At 38.2% G+C, this 21,976-nt stretch overlaps 1 protein-coding gene across 16 annotated transcripts in view; it reads right to left on the bottom strand.

Moving 5' to 3' along the window:
* The window catches only part of ARPP21 (cAMP regulated phosphoprotein 21), a 186,752-nt gene that overhangs the window by 116,117 nt on the left and 48,659 nt on the right, over positions 1-21,976 (bottom strand). For all 16 annotated transcript variants that reach the window (XM_019538053.1, XM_019538070.1, XM_019538093.1 and 13 more), the window contains exons 5-9: positions 21,513-21,602; positions 17,270-17,426; positions 16,006-16,084; positions 14,514-14,573; positions 12,933-13,073 (exon numbers count right to left, since the gene is read on the bottom strand). In XM_019538053.1, the coding sequence (XP_019393598.1) occupies positions 12,933-13,073; positions 14,514-14,573; positions 16,006-16,084; positions 17,270-17,426; positions 21,513-21,602 (527 nt within the window). The remainder of the gene's footprint in view (positions 1-12,932; positions 13,074-14,513; positions 14,574-16,005; positions 16,085-17,269; positions 17,427-21,512; positions 21,603-21,976) is intronic.

Here is a 21,976-nt window from a genome sequence, read left to right as displayed (position 1 = left end):
TGGGATGAAGGGAAGGGAGAAGGGAGGGGAAAAAGAATAGTAACCTACGTGGAAGCAATGTTATTTGCTGTCAGGCTGTGGTCTTGAACTTGGGGCTTTGGCTTCACCGGGGCCTGACACTCCATAGCAGAGCACCCAGACTGGGCAAGGCTGGCCTGAAGCCTCCAGCAGGGACTAACCCTCCACTCCCCGTCACTGGAGTGGCTAGTCAGAATCAGCTGACCCTCCACGTCTCCCATGTAAACCCCTGGGCAGGAAAGGCAGTGTCTGGGCAACAGGGTTCAGCTTGATTTCAAGTTTCATAGTTGGCAGGGTCAGAAGAGACCCGAGCAGATCAAGTCCAACCCTCTGCCATGGCAGGAAAGAGTACTGGGGTCAAACGACCCCAGCAAGGTGTTCATCTAGTCTCCTCTTAAAGACTCCTAGGGTAGGAGCCAGCACCACTTCTCTCAGAAGTTGGTTCCAGCTCCTAGCCACCCTGACCATGAAGTAGTGTCTCCTGATGTCTAGCCTGAATCTACTCTCACTCAACTTATGCCCATCATTCCTTGTTACTCCCGATAGTAGTCAGGGGAACAGGGACTCTCCCATTGCCTGCTGGTCTCCCTTGGCCAGTTTATAGATGGCCACTAGATCCCCTCCTCAGCCTTCTCTTGTAGAGGCTGAACAGTTCAGGTCCCTGAGCCTCTCGTTGTAGGGCCTGCCCTGCTGACCCCGATCATGCAAGTGGCCCTCCTCTGGACCCTCTCCATGTTGTCCACATCCCTCTTGAAGTGTGGCACCCAGAACTGGACGCAGTACTCCAACTGCAGCCTGACCAGTGCCGCATAGAGGGGGAGGATCACCTCCCTGGACCTGCTTGAGATGCATTTGTGGATGCATGACCAGGTGCGGTTGGCCTTCCTGACTGCATCCCCACACTGCCGGCCCGTGTTCAACTTGGCATCAATGATGACTCCAAGATCCTTTTCTGCCTCTGCACTGACGAGTAGGGAGTTCTCCAGCCTGTAGGTATACTGCTAGTTCTTCCCCCACCAGGTGCAGTACCTTGCACTTGGTCAGTGTTGAAACCCATCTTGTTCTCATTCATCCACCCCTGTCTGGGTCCGATTGCAGACTATTTCTCCCTTCTATTGTGCCCACTTCTCCCCCCATCTTAGTATCATCACTTTGCTGTTCCCTTCAACTTGCTCTCTAACTCTACTCTTTGCTTGACCTCATAGCATCTTGACCCGGCTTGCTCTCAGAGTCCATTTTCTACTTGGCTTCCTAACTTAGCTCACTGCTAGACCCCACTCTAAGATTGACCTCCTGGCTTCCTGCCTTGGATTGTCTGTGGATTCTGCTCGTCTCTCTTGACCCTGGTCATCACCTTGACCACTCAGTGGCCCCAGCCATGGCCATCCATATCCCAGCATGACAAATATATAATCAGACCTTTGATTTTTTAGTGTTTAGCGTAATTGCTAATAACCCTGATCCCACTCCCATTTTTAACCAATGTGAATTCAATGACGGAAGGATGAAATAAATAGATCCATTGCTCATCTCCAAATTTCTTTCTAATATCAAGTGCTGTGGACTTTCCAATACATTCAATAATTTAATTAATTTTAGGCTCAAGCAGAGGGCCAAATCCTGAAGTTTTCCACAGATTTACAGAGTTTAGATCATCTGTCTCAGACAATTAAATGTTGCCTATTTGCTGTACTAATTCAGGTGTCAGAAAAACAATTCAAGTTTGGATGAAACAAAACTTCCAGAAAAGCATCCACTGTTCATATTAAGAAGAAAAAAGATGGAAAGTTTCTCCTGAATAAAGAAAAATATTAAGGCCAGAACTACAGGTACAAAATTTTAAACTCTGGCTATAATCTACATGAACCAGGAACATAATGGAACTATTGCAGCTGACACAAAGACAAAGGAAAGATTTCTGGAAGAAGGGCTATAGATCCTCATTCTGTGTGCCAAGGAGTTTAGTTCTGTGTCCATGCTAGTGCATAGCAAGAAGGCTGAAGAGAAACAAGAACAGCACATCTATGTGGCACCTGCTATTAGGCCCACATAGAAAGAATTCAACATAAAGAGCCACAAGGTTGTTCTGCTGTAGTCTGGAAGATTGGGCACTGATTATTTCTGCATTGGTAGAATCTACTTTGCCCTCCTTGGATTTAGCCCTTAATATTCAGGATATCTATCTAAGTTAAACATTTTTGTGCCGCACCTATTTATTTCCAGCTAGTAGAGTCTGGAACCATCTAAAAATTAGGATGTTGTATAACTGCAAATATATATTTAAAATTACATTTTAAATATACATTTTAATGAGTTTAAAAATTAAAAGGTTAGAAAGAAAAATTAATCAAAGCTCTGAAAATCATCAATAAAAGGCAGCCTAGTCCCAAAAAGCTGACTGGCTAATGCAGAAACCATTAGTTCTCTAGAAATGCCCTCTGCATGCAAATTAAAACTGTATTAGATAATAAATTTATGTGATTAGTTCTACTTCAGACCTTGAATAATTTCTTCATTTCTGGCAGGGGAGTTCAGACATCAGAAACCGTTCCAAAAGTACTCACTGGCTTGAAGAGTTAAGTTGGTTGTTAGTACCTTCCCTGTGACAATCCTCCAAATCCACTTTGCAGACGTAACAGCAGCAATCTCCTTTGTTTACAGTGCAGGAAAAATGATTGTGCAAAAGAAATGTTTTTCTTGTTTCTGGTGCATCATGTCAGAGAGACAAACCTATAATAAAGGCTTCATACCCCCCTACACCAAAATGGAATGCAAAGATGGGGAAAAGGGTAATCCGGTGACTTTCAAAAGTCCACTCACTGATTTAAGAATAAATAAAATGCAGGGCTTTTGCAAATAAAGCCCTGAATTTAAAACACTTACTTCACCCTTTACTAAGTGTAGCCACTTCTCAGGATGGAATGCAGTGGAAATTTTGAATTTCCAGTTCTGCAGAACAATTATTGGAGAGTGCTAGGCATAAGATAGGAGAAACACCACTTTTCTCAGACACAGCTAAGGACATGTTTCAGGTTAAGATCTTAGTTATTACTGATTCAAGCAAAGCCTTCCTTCAGCTGAGTTACCAAAATTGTTTTCTGAAGCAGTGCTTCCTTTGGAAGCTTTCCATGCCCCAACTACTGACCAGCCACAGCTTTTTGAGTTTATGACAAATTAAATCCTTAAGTAGTGTGACCAAAAGGATTAACCAGACTAACACTGTAGGTGTCCTCCGATTAATGTTTAACTAATACTTCATTACAATATAAAAACAACCATAAAGTACATGTCCACCTAAATTACAAACAAATTAGGTGTAGATAAATTATAATAGACTGAAAATTAATGATGAAATCATTAAAAGTGGTTCATTAACCCTAATGTCTCATTTACAGAACAAATTCTGTCCTTGGATCTATGCACAGGGCTTCTGATGACTGGAATAAGTAAAAGCCCTGAATCTAAGGGCCAAATTTAACTTGTATGCCACAATTTCTTATCTTTCATCCTGATAAGAAAGGCCACAGGACTGAACTTACTGGTGTGGAGAAGTTGTTAAAGAAGCTAAGTTACGAAGCCAGTCATGTTATCATCTTTTTTTTCTTTTTGGAAATCTTCTCTCCTAGATGAGTTTCAGGCATTGTACGAAGAACTTGCATAACAAGGTTTTAAAGCATTCAACACACATATATTCATACACACACTTGTACACATACATAGATAGAGATTTTAACAGTACACTAACTATTAAGCTGTTGGCTATAGTTTTAGCTGTTCCATTAATTAAGTTTAACTAATTATAAATATCTTGATGAAGTAGACATTTTGGATTTTTTTGCCTCCACTTTTTCCATCTATAAATAACAATAAGAATGTTTGTCTTCCTTTGGTAGACGCTACAAAATTCTTGCATAAAACATACTATCTACCATATGGCAGACAAGTGTATCTACAGAAGGACTTTGATGCTTAAAAGCCTGCCTCCCACCTTTAGGCATCCAAATAGAAATTACAGACCTCAACCTCTGACTCAAGTGCCACCTAACCTTGAAAGTGCTTCAAGTCCATAGTCATGCATATTTTTAACATTAACATTCCCCAGGAATGTTTGAAGTTTGACTAAAAGTTCAGTTTTCATCTGGTTGAATAGCTCATTACCTACCTTAGGGCTGTCCAACTACCAAGTGGCTGGAGATCGCATGCTCCATGGGCTGAACCAGTGGGGTCCTCATGCTGCATAGGCTGTACTGGCAGAAGCCAGAGGCCCCCCATGCAGTACACTGCATGTGCAGCTGCCCCCACCATGCTTTCAGCTCTCTGCCCACAGGCTCCCCACTGAACTGCGCAATGCAAGTGCCCTGTGTTTCCTAGCACTGCAGGTTGTGCCACACTGCACCACCCCGTGGGACAGGAAAAGGAAAAAGCTGAAGGAGGAAGGGGAAATCTAGAGACCCTGGCTGCTGATAAAACCAGAGCAAAAGGTGGGGAGCAATGGCTGGCAGGAGCCCAAGGGCTGGAAATTAAACCTTCGCAGGCTGCATGAGTCTTACAAGCTGCCAATTGGACAATCCTTACCTACCTTATGCCTAAATTTTGTTGGGATCCACAAACTAGGCATTACTGTGCCTATGCTAGCCAAGTGGCCCGATATGGTAGGTGTTGTCAGAGCATGCTTATGAAATCAAGCCCCACACACACAAACTCAGAGAAGGTAGTGTGTCCCCTTTACCCAATGCTCAGAACTTAAGGTGGTCACCCAAGATCCAGGAGATCTTGTTTTTTAATTCCATCCTCTATAAGGGGATTCAAACCCACATCTCCTAATTCCCCAGAGAGTCCTCTAACCATCAAGCTATGAACTATTCTAGTGGGGAATTGCGGGGAAAAAAGAGAGAAGTACTCAGACTCCCTCCTGTTGCAGCTGTTTGACCAGGAACATTAGTTGCAAGGTATAATTTGAGATCCACTGGACAAATGAGAGAATACAAACTGTATGCCAGTGGCTAGGACATTCACCTTGGAATTTTAATCCCTATTTCCCTGATGGCTATTTATCAGTCATTGAATTACAAAAAAATTAAACAGTCTTTGGAGCAGTGACTAAAATCTAGGTGACTCTTCTACCAGGCAAGTGCCTCACCCAGTAAGCTACAAAGTCTTGCCTGAACTTTGTTTCTCAAATTCTTTTCTGTGTGAAGGCAAAGCTTCATTTGGAGGGGTGGAGGGTGCTTCAATCCAGAATAGTCCATAGCCTAATATTTTCATGGGAGGTTGGAGAAGCAAATTTAAATCTTTTCAGAAACAGGTGGAATGAATTTGTGTCTTCCATTTCCTGAGCGAGTGCTCTAATCCTTAAGATACTGGGAAAAAGGCAAAAATGTCACCCTCTCCAGTGGTTCTCTTTGGTGTCAAAAAAGGGTGCAACTACACTAATGGGTTCAGGGATGTGGACCTCATATGAAAGGAGGCGCCTACTTGTAACCCAGAGTAACATGCCTAAATCCCAGAGATGTCCAAATCTCAGAGGCCATCTCACTTTTATACTGGCTATTGTAGGTGGTTTCCCATTCAGCACACTGGCCATTTGCGAATCTCACTCTGAGGTATGCAACTCTTCCCATAAATGATCCAGAGATCCTAGCTGCCTAATTCAGGGCCATGGATTCCCTTAAAGGGCCAGAGTACTGCAATGCTGAAAACTGTGATGCCTAAATCCTACTACTCTATAGTTAGTCTGAGATATTCCCACCACTCTCCTACTTTCCAGTGACTCCTTAATTATTTTGCACTAGAAGCAATTTTGTATGAAAAATCTCTATAAAAGGAAATCCATTATGAATGCAATCCATTAGTTCCATCAAAGCTACAGCATGTGGAAGGCCCATTTTTTAAACATTAGGTTTGCCTGTCTTCATTGTTTTATCAGTTCCTTTATTGGACTGTATTAAAGACAAAAATACACTGAATAGTGCTTAATGTGAGAATATATATTCAACCACAGTAGAATGAGTCAACCAATGCAAGTGTGCAGTAGCTGTTATTTCATGCTTATGGAATTCCTTGCACTTCGATTCTGCATGTCACAAACAGCCCTTGCACAGATGCTTCTCAGTTACCATACTGGATTTGAATCCCTGAGTTCCGATTGTGCAACAGTTACTGTATCCATTAGCTGTTATTAGCCATACCAATCTTAGAAATAAAATAGCATTAAATGTGTAAGGAACTTTAGAAAAAGAAACCTGTGCAGGGCAGAGGAAGAGAAATTGGCTCCTAGTTCTTTGAAGATACAAGCCTCAGGTTGCCTATTCACGCAGACCACCACAGGAAGAAAAATAGAAGAAGTGTAGTTTACATGAGGATTCTACCATATTATGCTTCATATTACAATGATTCTTTGTGACATCAGTACTTTGATCATTTTTATTCTCATAAAGATAATGTGACTTTAAGACAGATGTAAGATACCATATTTTCTCATATACCATACCCCCCCCAAAAGATACACACCTTGTTTTTGGGAGGCAGAACATAGGGGGAAAAAAAAGATTTTTCCAGAGTCATAACCAGCTGAGTGACAGCATATCCAGAAGTAACTGCATGCAGCAGCTCACTTGAAAGAGCAGTTGGGCAGGCTCAGTTGAAGCACAAGCAATAGTATTCAGCCAACAGTTACTGCTGGGAAAGGGTTAATACAGGACTCGTCTCCTTCTGCTGCCTGGGCCAGAGACAAGTGGCAGCCATCTTGGCAGCTATTAAAGCACACTGCCTGCATGCCTCTTTGCCAGTGAAGAAAAAAAAGAAAATCAGCTTCCCTGCTTAAGATATGCACCCCAATTTTGGAGGGCTGAGTTAAAGGCAAAAGGACACATGTGACATGCAAGTAAGTATGGTAATGCTTCAAAAGAGTTTCCTATGGTAAAATGTGTTCCCATGAAATGTCAGTGCCTCTACCTATCTGATAATGCATTGCTGTAATTAATGTCCATTTGTAACAAACATGAAATGTGCATTCACTTATACAAATATAAATCCAAATCCAAAAGATATGGAAACATTTTTGTCTGCATATTTTTCATCCACCAAATATATGCTTAAAGACATAAAAGTGACTTAAATTGAGTAATAATTAATGCCTTATTCAGTAAAGAGAAAAAACAAAAAAACCCACACTTTCCTGTACACCCCAGAGGTCACAACTTTTAGCTACAGAAACCCTTTAGCATAATCAGTTCCATCATATAAATATAAAACCAGTATATTTTAAACACCAGTACTCTTGGCCTGCCTTTATGGGGGTTTGGGGGTGGGAGGGAGAGTCTGTTAAGAATAGATCCATGCTATTTAAATCCCTACCTCTATCAAGTGCCATCTTATAGGCATGTTGCAATGGTTCTTTACTTAAGAGTTATAGCACAATAAATATGCCAAACTTAGCTCCAGACAAATATATTAGCATAATGGTTTGGATGTTGTATATGCAAAGAATGCAGGTTAGTCAGAAAATACTATTTAGGATTTTTATATTTTCTGGGATGGAAAACATTAATACAATTTGAACTGTGACTCAAGCTACCGGGATAAAAAGAAGATAGATCAGTCTAGATGGAATACAACACTGATCATACCCAATTCAGCTTCAGATTATCAGGAACCCATTAAATACAAATAGCATATGCTAGTGTTGCTCAAATGTTTGGATTCATGCCAAAGAGACAAAAGCCCTGTCAATAGGGTAAATCTAAAAAACACAATGATTTATAGCAGCAGAATAAATAAAGAAAAAAATTCCATTAGGCTGCTTTCTTATAAAGTTTACAAGGCACACTACCCTGCTATTCTAAAGGAATATTAGAAAATCACGACTGAAAGGGTGACTGTTATATATAATGTAAAGATTTCATAAGAGATGTGATATGCCCTCAAAATAGATTGAAATTTATAAATACAGCCCTTGCATTTTACAGGTACTGAACATCCTGAATGCCAAGTAACACTGCTGGGCCTATTTGCTTATGTGGTGATGTGCATGTGATAAGATCTGCTGTTATAAAGCACCTTTAAAAACCTCCCCTACATCTCTGCCCCCCCATTATAACCTATCATCACTGGGGTAATCAGTCTGAATATACTGGAACATAAAAATACCAACAGCCTTTGCAATGTTCTCTAAAGTATTCTATTTTCCTCCCCATAAAATACATGTCAGGCAAAATAAGTGATGGCGCATTATTTTTGGCACTCATTTAGGCCATCCTAAATAAAATACTGGCTTCATGTCAAAGTCATGCTTATATCATATTGCACTGGCCTGTGTGGCCTATACATTTTAGCTATGTCTTTAGGCAGATGACAGACACACACAGATGACAGACAAATATACATATAATGGAGTCACAACAGCACTCTCATAGTTAACAAAGTAGGGGATTTCAAAAACCCACACTTCTGAAAACTTTTCTTGTTCATGCTTCTCGTGTGGACTACAGAAGATAAAATTTAGGAAGTTTTCTGTTGTAGCTTTTAAAATGACTTGCTTTTAATATAACACTAAGGGCCTTGTTACACATTAAATTTGGGCGGGTCTTGGAGCTCTTAACCCCTGGATTGTCCCCACATTAACATCTTTAAGCAGCTTAAAGCACTCATTATCCAGCAAAAAGTTATACCACTCTAGGGCAGGATTATCTCTTGGTCCACATAACTCAGGTCCTGTTCCATTAAGGTGTGTCCACTCAAATGGAAGGTGTGACGGCAAGCTAGCACTAAGTTCATCAACGTTTATGCAGCTCACAGTAACATGCAACAAGGTCCCAAGATAAAAAGAATATCATCAGAAGTGGCTTCTATATGTGTTATCATTTCTACGATAAGTGATTAATATTATGAACTCTGCTTTACATAATATACGCTTTTTAATAATAAGAAAGTACTGTATTACAAATACTGTATTACAGCCTTCCAAATGTAAGCTGATCACATGGTCCTGATTATGCTCTCTGATCTACTGGAACAGACTTCAGTGAGACGCTGCAGAGGTTCAGTGGTCCAGCCTAAAGAAACTTAAACCCAAAGAGAATCAGATCCTGGGAACGTGTATTGGTCACTATGGTTCATTTATCTAGGAAAGCTACAATTTAAGATGTTACAGAAATAATGTTTTTTCTATAGTCCCTCCTAGCTCAGCTGCAAATCTCTTCCACCTCTACAGCTCTTCAAATTTCTGTTCCCTGAGCAAGTATCTTCACATGCACCGACATACACAGGCATGTTGAAATTCACTGGACTTACTGAGGGCCAAGAGATAATAAAATTTAAAATTTCTATTTCTCACCCCCCACAATATCATTCATAAAATAGAGCTGGAAGGAAACTCAAGAGTCATCTGGCCTAATGCCTGAAATAGATTCAGGATGAACTGTTTCTAAATTATCCCAGGTGATGCTTACCCAAGCTCTTCTTGAACAGCTCCTCTTTTTTAGCTTTGCAACACTACATTTCTAGGGTTTCTATTCCATCTCATCAAAACTGGTGTTATCAAGAGGAGGGAGAGGCTGCTACTCTGATCTTCTTCCAGAATTTTGACCCTGTCCACATATGATAGGAGACACTGTCTTCATTTAACTCTTGGGGGAGTCACACAGCAGCAGAATATTCACAAGCCATCACTCCACCACAGGAGAACATAACAGCACCTTTACCTACACAGCAGTAATTGAAATATGTCCTGTACGGTTATTCAGGAACACATATGAACATGCACACACATCACAGGAGGCCCAGTAAACAATTCTGGGGCTCTTTCATCTGCAAATTCTCCAAGTGACATAACAAACCTTCTTTCCTGTCTAGTGTGTGAGGCTGTGTGGTTTTGGGATTCATAATGTTCAACTGGCAGTTGGAAAGAACCTAGAAATGCTGGGCATTACCAGATCTCAAGCCAGATATGCGGCATGCACAGTCATTGGACATACTGGCCTTTAGATCAGTCTTGGCCAACAGTACAATTAATGTGACATTCAAGAAGTACTTAAGATTGTCACAATTAAAATGAACCTGATTGAGTAGTATTTCAATCACTTTCAGTCTTCTTTCATCTGCTTTGCAGCAGCACAAATACTAGCCACTACCCTCTTCCACAGTGCATGCCACTACCTGTGTGTTTTGCAGCAGAACACATTGTCTTGCTGCTCTATGTGCTGCAGAGGCGGCTGCCTGGGGCACAGGATGCCTCAGTGTGGGGCTACAGAAGCCAGGGAACCACTCTCCTCCCCCCACCAGTTGTTTTTTGTTGTTATTGTTGTTGTTTTTGGACGGGTGGTTGCTAAAGGGAAAACCCCTGCACACCTGGATCTAGCCAAAGGGTTCCCAGAATTTAGTTCCAATTCTAAACCAAGTAAAAGTGCTTCCTCTGAGAACACTAGGTTCTAAATCAAATCATTGTGGAGTCTATCAGAATTCTGGGTTCTATAATCTGTTGATGGTGTGCAAGTATCTCAGATGATGGCAATTAAGTTTATAACTATACCCAGATCTATTTTCTGGACAATCTGTGAAAAAGTTCTGGGTTATGCTTTCTCCTACCTACTCCCTGAGCAGGTAGTCATAGTCACCATCTCCACACCAAAATCATGTTAAAATCCCATACAAAACTAGCAATTGATAAGGAATAGGTAAATGGGCCATAGGCACTTTTTTATATGCATCTCATAATTTCTTGAAATTAAATTTCACCATCTCAAAACGGTTCAGTTCACACAGCTAATCTAAATAACTGATTGGTTGTTACTGCTCTCATCTTGTTTTAATGTCATTTTATATTTGCAGCTTTTTCTTATTCAAAAACATTTTGACAGTACTGGTCTTTTAAAGAAAGCACATCATGATTTTTGCTTTATAGAAAAGGTATCTTACTTTTATACATTTTGTTGAAATCCAACATTGTGTCATTCAATCCTTTCTAAGCCATGCACACAAATCCTTTGTCATAGTTATCCTGATAATGAAATCCACAACTCAAAGAAAAAAGGGAATTTTACAAGTATGCCACCATCTCCACCTGGGAAGGAACACAAGTTCTACAAAGCTTCACGCTAGATCCACATCTAACTATTATAAATCATATACTGTACAGTGGATAATAGATTAATATGCCCTTAAGGGTAAGAGGTTTTGCATTAAACAACTATGTAAAAGAATAGAAATTGCATTTATTCAGTGCTCATGGAAGAGACAGACTAAACATGCAGAACACTACAGCTCTCTGCTTAATCATGAAACAAGTATACTAGGGACAATGGCAGGAATAATTCTCTCAGTAATTCTATCTGTGTCTTAACTAACAACCTGCAGAAAACACATCCAGAGCTGAAAGGTAAGTTCAACCTGAAAAGCCCATTTAGACTTTGGGCTCCCTTGCTGAGCCTGCCAGCAAAGGCGCCAATTAGTGCTGGTTGTGATGGTGGCTATGCAAATACCAAAACTGTCCTTCTCGTCTCACTCCACCAAAATAGGAGCTACCAGGTCTGACAAAATCCAAAACTTTTTACCTAAGCACTAAGTGGAACTTCAGATTGCTGTTTAGAAGCTAATTCCTGATGAGAAAGTGTTTTCTAAGTGAGGCAAAGCAAGTCCACTGTCAGTGGTCTACAAGATGTATCTCAAGGCAACTAAGGAAGCTCAAAGTACAAACCATTTTAAAAGCTTCTAGCAACACAATTTATCTTGTTGACTGGATGTTTCTACTTCCACTGTTATTCTATAACAATTATACCTATAAGTAGGTAGAGAGGAGAGGAAAGATATACAAAATTAAAAAATAAAATTTGTAGAGGATTTTAGAAATTATTTCTTGTTTGAAAACAAGCAGAAGTATCCTGAAAAACTGGTCTCATTCCTCAGACTTCTTTCCACATACACATACATCCACACACAAGATACTGTTAGATTCTCTATGAAATGGTACAACTCACCTACTAAAACTTTGGTGGCCCAATTTTTTCTGTACCTCTGATCTGTACCTCTAAAATTCAGGCCATTAGGACCAAGTCCTGCAACCTTTACTTATCTCAGAAATCATAGGATTACTGGTAGAAGCTTAGGTAATGTACATGAGTTCTGGCAATAAGATCAGCTCCCCAAACTGCTTACTATAGTTGAATAGCAAGCTTTCAAAATAAAATTTATAAAGAAATGTTACCTAGAAAAGGCATATATAAGAAGAAGTTTAATAGAAAGGGATTACACATTGTTTTATATTTTTTGTAGCTGAATTTATGCAAAACCGCTTTAGCCCCTGGATATCAAAATCAAATGGGTATTTTAAAGTTCCCTAACTATAGGGTAGAAGAGCAAAATAGTTTTTAAAAGACATTCCCCAGAACCTTCAGTCCACATGCCAAATCCCCGTTAAAAGCACTAATTACTTAGTCTGCATTACAAAATGGTGTATTGGTAATAGACTAAAGATCTGTGGAAAAAATCCAATGTTAAATAGGCAAGTCAGACAGAACAGGAACCTTCAAAGCAGAGAGACACTGAATAAAGAAAAGGAGCGCCTTGCCAGTATCTCTGCATTATTTGAAAGTACCTGCACAGCTCCCAGCAACACTGTAAGCAATATATTACTTTCTATAATTATGCAGCAGTGTTAGGGAATCAGCAAAGTAGCATTCTACTCCAGCGGCATTATATAGGATTCTGGCATAAGAACAACCAGGGTGACTGAGGCTCTAAAGTTCAAAACCTCAGATAATTTTCCATGAAATCCTGCTAGAATGTAAGAGCATCCCATAATCAGAATGTATGATAACAAATTTACAAAAGATGGAGATTTAAAAAAACGCCATGTAGCCCTGATACAAGCTGATTCATGTGAAAAGGAAACAGGAAAGCACAGTAAGGGTGCTACTTACATTCTAGTATTGCTGGTCTTGTTGATAATTACAGATTTTCCAGTTTGATCCACATTGTGATCCATCCCAAAATAAGCTGCTACTCGGTGCACTAACATCCTCTGGTATGAAGACATCTGAGGGAACTTTTTGTAGTGATTGCTGGAAGAAAACACACTGATCAGTTATTCTTTTATTGCTCCGAGGTGGGAATGTTATAGGAAGATATTTTTATATTTGATCTGCAGTAATTTAACTTAATGCTGTCCCTTTGCAAATGTATACACAAGTTTGCTGCAGGAAGGCAAAAAGCCAATTATAGTGGCTATGTTTTAGGAAATATCAGGGTCCCCTCTACACTTACACAAAAGGCGCAATGAGAGCTGATCCATGACCCACACAATTATGCCTCCACAATTATACCCCCATGACTACTGGGACCCAGCTGGAAGGTGAGCTGCCTGGGGTCTGGGTCCTGGCAGCTGCGGGATGCTGCCAGGACAGAGTCAGCAGCTGCCGAGGCTGAGAGACTCCCAGCCCCGGCTGGGCATGGTACACCACTGTATATCTGGGAGCTCTGGGAGCTGATGGGGCTCCCAACTGCAGGGGAGACACTGCTACATGTGCAAATTAAAGCTCGGTAGCAACAAGTTAAAGTTAGTACACATTTTTGAGATCTAACTTTATAGCTGGTTGGAGCTTTTTATGGCGTGATAGGTATTTTGCACATGAAGCTAGTCCCAAAGTAATGCACAGTTAACCAGCTAACTGCATGATACCTGTAACATGTAGAGGTGGCCTGGGGTACATCTGTGGTCAGTAACAATGAAACAGAGACTTTTATGGGTTAAGTTAAGCATCAGCCAATATCAGGAAGTACTTGTTCCCTTCCCTACACTTTTCCTCCAAGTACATCATTGGACATCTGGGCAAGGTACATTAGGAAAGACTTTTCCACCTCCAAATCATGAGCTTTTGACCAATATCCTTAAAGGACAAGCCTTTTATTCGTCCCTTTTCCCACATTTTAAAGTGTCTATTTTCCCCCTCAAACTGTCAGGGTTTTTGTTTTGTTTTCTTTTTTTTTTTTTGTTCTTAGCCAGTAACATAAACCAATAGCACAAAACATTAATACATGGAATAAAACAAGGGCTTTTTATCCCTTAAAAGAAGGTCTAATTTTATTTTTCAACATATTAAAATACTGTAGTGCGAAGAGCAAATTGAGCGATAGAATATTTGATTATACATCCTTATTTAGGGATGATTGCATTATATCCTTTGCAATGAAAGCTTTACAATTATTTTTCGGCATAACTGACTGAAGCCAGCTGGAAGCCATTAGAGAACTGTAATAAAAATGAAAAGTCATGCTTTTTGTTATGCTATCATATGCTAATCTGTAGGTCTTACTGAAAGCAATTTGTCAGGAATTTAGGACCTGATCTTGCAAGGTGCTAAGCTCCAGCACCTGGTGCACTTAGAACACTCAAGTATCTTTCCCAGATGAACGGCATTTTTATTCCATGAACACAATATATATTGATAGCATGCAAATATTCACATAGCAGAAACTAACCAATAAACAAAAACTTAACTTACTTGTTGTCACTAATAAAATCAATAATTTCCTGTTCCATTTTCAAGAGTATCATTCTGTCCCTATAAGGAGAAACATGGTGATTTGAAGGATTAACTGTCAGAATATTTTTAGATATACAACAGTGTAACTTTTACATTAATCACAGGAGTCCCTTTATTTATTTACAAATGGTGCAACTATTTTGATTCTAATATTTGCTTTGGTGCACCTGGTGAAAGAAAAAAAGAGAGACTTCCTCCTCTCTGCTTATGCTGACAAGGTAAGAAATGGACTTCATTACTCCTAGAGGACAAATGCCTGGCAACATTTCCAGCCCCAAAGGTCTGTTCAAATGGCTTAAGGGAAATGTCCCTTTCTACAACTGGGGAATGGTGATATTGCAGGTATACAGATATCATTTATTATGTTTCTTTTCAGAGTAGCAAATGGTTGAAACTTTGCCATCAAAGCTGACTTTTGATGGCAAATCTGGTTTCGACCAAAAGAAATTTTCCATAAGAACTCTGGTTTGGGAAGGAAAACACATGCATCTATCTAAAAGGAAACAAATATATAGAACCAAAAAATAATTTTCCATTATGAATTTTTCAGCAAGAGAGGATGCAGTGAGGCTCATAATTCAGCCACCGAACTTATTAAAAATAATGACATAAGGCAGTCTGAGGAGGCAGAACCATAGTCTTTCTGAATCACAATATTCTGTTTTAAACTTTAAGAATCCAACTTACAATTTTTTAGTAAAATGTTGAATATTTTCCACAACTCTGCACTCCCCCCAACACATTTTCCAGCTGCCCCTCCCAGCTAGCAAACCATTTACTTATAGGATACTTCAAGGGCTTTTCTGTCTTTAATGTGAAATGCGGAGTTTATTTATTTTGAAATCCCAGAGATTTTTAACTTAAATGTATAAACTGCTCTTTGCCCAATTATTTCTTGGTTTCCTGTCAGTGAAAGATGGTACTATGCAATTTTTTTCCCCCCAAATTCAACAGAAAAAAAAATATGAGTATTTTAAATAAAATGTGTACAAAGTTCTTTATTAAAACTTTCTTTATACAGTCAAGATCAACTTCTATAGTGCAATGACTTTACAGCTCCAGATTGATTGTGTGCATAAGGAGGCTTCTTAGTACTAACAATATGGTGAGAGTTGTATATAGCAGTTCTGAGAGAAAACTGCAGCCTATATATAAAAATACTCCAAATTGTATAGGCTATATGTTAGTGTTAAGAGTCTTGGGATGTAGTTGGGTGGGGGAGAAAATAGGCACAATGGTCAAATTTCAGGGAAAGCAATTAAGCAGTGAGAAACTGGAAAGCCTATGGAGTGGGGGTTGATTGGTTTATGAACTTCTTGTTAATATTATCATGCTTCCATCATTTCTTTCTCCCTAACAGCACTCTCTAAAACTAGTACTACAAGATGTATAATTGCTATGATATGGCCAGGGCTATACCAGGAGTCTAACTACATGCACGACTACTTACCTGGGATTATTCTTTAATGTGTTAATCAAAAATTCATGCAAATCTATGCCCGTTGAATCTGTATATTCTTGGCTGCAATCTGAAAAAATAACAGACAATTGTTTCATTTCAAAAGGTAAAATTAAGTCACCCATGAGGCAAATTCTGTTTTCAAGTCAGTAGTCTGAAGAAACATTCGAAAATGTACATGCATATTACTACTTAAAATGAGTACCCCAGGAAACACCAGGAGGAAATCTACATTTCTCTGTACTATACTAACAACAGGCAGCACCAAAGCTGGATGTTAACAGCGAGTGCTGCCCTTTCCATATCATAGAAGGTGTTTAATTTCATCCAAGCACTTCCAACTTACTACTCTTAAATACATCTTTGTCAAATTCAACATGAAGCATATGCAGATATGCCATGCCAGTGAGAACTCTAACCATTTTAAAACACTGGCAACAGTAACTTCTGAAAGCTGGTAGGTAATCATGGCAAGCTGCAATAGTGTATTCAAAGTAGATTTATACTGTGGGTTTTGGGTCTTCGCAACACTAGGTATGTTCTCAGCTGTTGAGCTCTGTCATCCTCCTCTGAAGGCAACTGACAATTCACTTCTGCTGAGGATCTGCCTGCCTACAGGCAGGCAATGCTTATCCTTAAGAGTCTATGGTGTGGTTTTGTAACATGGCTAAAATCATGTATTGCAAATAAAAAAATAAATTGGATTCAAAATCATCTTGCATATACCTATTCTGCTAAACCAGAATTACAATATGTAATGGGCATTTTAAAAGTACGGGTTAAAAGCCATGCACAGATTTCTCAATAACATTAACAAACAGACCAATAGGGCATAAGCAATATATAGGAGTAGAAATCTTGGTGGCAAAACCTATTTTCACTAAAGAGGTAATGTATTCTTACGCTATCTTTTACATAAATATTATTTATCATATACATATATTGAAATACATTGCACATGCACACACAGTTATGTATTAAACAGCTGCTATATACAAACCATTATGCTGTATGAGGAAATGTCATAGATATGTGACTTTATATGTTACCTCCTTCTTCTACACCCATCCTTTTGTGACATTTATTCCCTTTTATCCACTTAAAGTTGATGTTTAACATATAAATATCTACAGTTTTTGCTGTACGTGTAATGCATAGACAAAAACAGACAGACAGATGTCAGTGTATATAAAATGCACGTTCAGAAGTTTTGCATGTGTGACCATAAAAATTATTTAAATACTTTTAAGTTCACCTTTTGATAACATTCTGATCTTGGGTTTTTCACAGGTTTTATCTTTCTCTTTGTTTTTATCCTTCTCTTTCTCTCTGTCTTTCTCAGAGTCATCTTTACTAGATTTGTCGTCTTCTTGCAGGCTGGGGAAACTTGAAAGCTGTAGTTGTATTGATTCCTGTTGAAAAAAACATAACAATTTAGGGCCAGATCCTGTAAACGGTACATGGCTTCCAAATTGCAGAGGTTTACATTAAGGTGTGCACCGTTAGAAAACCTGAAGCCATTAATAAATTAATGTATTCTTAGGGCCAAACTGCTATCAGATGCGTGTTTCCTGCTCCCATTAAAGTCAGAATATCCTCCTTAATATTCCCAAACCAAACACCTCTTAGCTGGTAAATATTAAAAGGCACGTTATTCTCAATTTCTAGTGATCAAGATTTGTTTAATAGTTGTTATAATATTAGAAATTCATATGGGATCTTTTCTTACATTATTTTATTTCTTGATAGAAACTGTAGATGTTAAAGACTAATAGCTAGATAGACAACTAGCTTTAATAATATAATTTTTTCCATGGAAAATATGTCGCAAATTCATATGAAGTGCCATGAACACATCTAGTGCTATATAGGTTTTAATAATCATCCACTTCCCCATAAATAATAAAATCAATAGTACCCTATTAAGCATATTAAGTTATCAGGTTTATCACATTAAAAACCATCTGGCAATGCTGCATTTATGCTAATGCTAAAATGTGTATTATACTTTTGGATAAAGTGCCTATACTAACTAAATTTCTCTAATGCTTCAGAAACCTATGTCGTAAAGATTTTGGCATTTCAAAGACCTTGAATCCCTTTGAAGCTGCAGTTATTAGAAAACTGGGAAATTTGCTGTGTTTGACCTCTTTGTTTTGGATTTTATTACTAATTAATCTCCATTTGCACCAACACTAGATTTTTGAGACAGCAGTTTAAAAAAAACAAAAACAAAACAAAACCAAAAATCCACAGGTTAGTACTTAAGAAAAATTTTAAACAGTGCCATGATCATTTAGAAGGAATAGAACCTGACTGTATGAAGGGGGGGTCTCAGTATTTTCACTTTTTTATATAAAAATGACTTAACGATATCAGATATATAAACTTTGTAAAAAATGCATGCTCATATCAAATTCTAGCAAAAGTTAGTTAATATTAAAAGTGTGCTTTTTACATAAGGCACATTTCATAATCGATGAGTGATGACCATCACATCAGTAAAATCCAAATTAATTAATTAATATTAGAAAAAATAAGAAAAGCTGCCTTTCATTACCAAGTTCCAAAGACAATTGATTTACAGAAAAGCAAGGATCTCTACAAAATTATAGTGTATTTTAAGCAGCAGAATATTAGAACTGAAGTGATGCCTGCAATAACTATTATACACCTCAGAGTCATTAAAATGTTACTTTAAAAAACAAAAACAAAAAAAAACCCAACAGCCACCACAGCAAGCATAAGACAAAAAAAAAAAATCTTAACAAAGCCAGTTATCAGGGTAAACATGTCACAGTAAGGCAGGAATTCAACACTGCCTCTGCTGAATCGGTGCCTTATTCTTAACATGAAACTGAAATGTGGTACAAAAGACTTGAGATGCAAGGCACTGTAAAACTGAAGTCATATATCCAAAACACGACGGTATTCTCAATCCCTACTGTTATTATTGTAAGGTGGAACTGCTAACAAAAGGTTGCACTGAATACAGTAAAGGATTAGGAACTTTCAGGCATCTGAAATAAGGCTCCCCTGTACTGCCAGCTTGCATTCAATGGATTAAAGTGTTTTTTCCCCCCACTCTTTCACTTGTCCAAGTGAGATATTTAAATACCATTTTTCATTACAATAGGGTTTTATATGAATCAATCTGAAGACCAACTTCAGATTCCCTGGGCTACCTATGGAGGGTGATTCTGCTATTATTTCTTTCTTTTTTTTTTTTTTTGCTTAAAAAAGAAATTGGAACTAGTTAATCCATCCTCAGGAATTTAATTCCAAACTGAGAATGACTATTAAAATGCACCTACAGTAACCAGAGAGAAAAAGTAACAGACTTTACAAACAGCATAAACAACACAGAAACAAACAGCATACACTTTGTGTTACATATAACATGCTACTAAAGTATTTGGTTGCATTTGAAGAAACACACAAAGGGGCTGTAGTCGTGAAAGCAATCTATTATATATTTTTGTTATATTTATTTTTATTGATTTTTCTCAATAGTAAAATACAATATTAATAAGTACATTGGTACAAGGTAAGTAGAGTGAACAACAAAAGAAATGTTCAAGTTGCAATAGTACACTGATAGATCAATAGTATAACATTAGAGGCAACATTCCTTATAAGTAAGGACATAGTGAACCATCAGGTAAGCGTTCAAGATCAAGTAATACAGGTAACAAGTTTTTCCTACACAGGAAAATGAAGGCAAATTTTCAAATATAAATACAAACATTAGGTTTGCAGTACAATCCATACTCTGTAGTGCTGGCAATGTACCATACATTCTCTGGTACTTAAGACCCTGTGCTTTGTAAACCATTAAGATAAACTAATAAAAAAATTCCAAAGAAACTGAAAATATGCTTCTTTTTCCTTTAACGTGAAAGCAAACCATTTCATCTGGCACAATACTTCCAATATCCTTCAGCCAGTCCAAGGAGGAGAATGCAGGGGTAGCTTTCCTTTGCAAAGCTAATCTGTATTAGTTAGCAAAAGGCCAATAAGAACAAAGTATAGTTCCTATCTAATCGATTACTCCGAGCCAATTGTCTTTCAGACAGACAATGGTGTCCAGGGGTGTTTTGATTCCTGTGATCTTTGTAACAGTCCAAGGATTCTTGCCAGTACCTTGTCAAACATGGGGTAGGACCAAAGGATGTATGTAAGGAACCCCTCCTCTGTCTGGCATCAGGGTGCAGTTTGGGAGAGGTATATTATACCCAAAACTGCCAACCTCCATGGAGTTTAACATACGTCCTGTGCAGTACATTATAAACTACCATGCGATGTTTAATACAATCTCTTATATTTATATTATTCTCCTTTCATTCTCCATTAAACAATAGAAAACACAAATAAAATGCAGAACAAAAGCCACACATTTCTAATAACGCAAGTTAAGCAAAAAAGCATATACCTACAACTGAACAACTGATAAAATAATCTGTCAATTGCTCTACTGCATAAGCATCATTGTAGAGCAGTGAGAACTTGGAGAAGTCCACCTGCTAAACAAGATCTGGTTTTTGGTCTTTCAAAAAAGAAAAAAGAAAAAAAGTCCTCTCCATACTTATGAGCCTAAGAGGAGAGTTTGATTTGTTTCATTTCAAGTCAATAGAGGAAACTCCAAGAAAGTACACTTAATAAATGTGATTTTAATATTCTGAGCTCACAAAAGCCATTCTCTCAATCTTTCCCCTTCTTTCTCTCTGTGGCTGATCTCATTTACCAATAAAACAACTGAATCTTTTAAGTATCAATGCTGGTAGCTTTTAAGGATTTTTTTTTTTTTCTAATCTTGCTTTCAGTGGGCAAATAAAAAAAAAATAGTTTATGACCTTTTTTGGAAGAGAATCTAAAAAGGACTGTCTGCCATAGTCTAAATCTGTTGGCTTGAATTGAAATGAAGTTTTGGTCCAAGAAGGTTTCTTTGGAATAAATGGAATACAACACCAGTACAGACTGATTCATGCTTTTTTTTTTATATTGGAAAATCTGCACCAAATGTCAGATGGTGCACCCTCTTCACTGCCAATATATATTAGAGTCAATGATATGTGTATTATTGTGAAGTGCACACTGGGGAGACTGATGCATTATAGATCTCAGCTGAACTAGAAACCGGTGCATATTCAGAACTGTATCTGGTGTAGCCTCCAAAGAGAGAGCCTTAGAGAAAAAGAACAATTTTATCTATTTATTTTAAATTTTAAATCTGAATTCTTTTGAATTCTTTTCCATTTGTTGAAATTTTCAGGGGGTCTGGAAAAAAAAGCAAACAACACCCTGTGACATACTGTTAAACTACTACAATATTGCAAAATAATAGTTCACGCTAAACCAGATAACGTCATAAAATCTTGTGCATTGTTGGATGTAATTTTTTCCCCAAATGTAGCATTAAAAGCCCAATTAAGTAACATAATCATGCAAGTGTAAGTGGAAGTCAACCATGCAGCCAACAGCAATGATTTCAGATGTACCTGATTATCATGAAGACCTTCTGCTCCCAGGCGAGGGGAAGACTCCTCACACACAGCAAGGCTCCGGACCAGTTTTCCCTTAGCTCCTGACTGAATGAGAAAGAAAGAAAACAAAAACAAAAGAAAACTACTGCTCATCGCAAATCTCCAAATGCATCAACCACCCTAATAAAATTTCAAGCAATAACTACCCGCTCATCTTGCCAAGCTCTATTTGCCCGAGATGCAGTTATATGCATGTGGCAAATAGAAGATGATAAAAAGTAGATTTTGTCCAGCACACTATGTGCCACGTCATGCAGCTTTTGCTTTTCAGCCTTTTTGCTACCTCTCACTTCCACTGAAAGCCATAAAGGAAAAACAAAATACAGAACCACAAGAAAAATGAATAGCGGAGTCAAAGACACTTATTTGCTGTAGCCAGCAGCAATATAAAAATCTGACCACTGGCAATATATTTTAAA

The sequence above is a fragment of the Crocodylus porosus genome, unplaced genomic scaffold, assembly GCF_001723895.1.
Source record: "Crocodylus porosus isolate Cpor-Errol unplaced genomic scaffold, CroPor_comp1, whole genome shotgun sequence".
NCBI lineage: Eukaryota > Metazoa > Chordata > Crocodylia > Crocodylidae > Crocodylus > Crocodylus porosus.
Note: the sequence above shows the minus strand (reverse complement) of the source record. Positions and strands in the feature narration are given on the sequence as shown.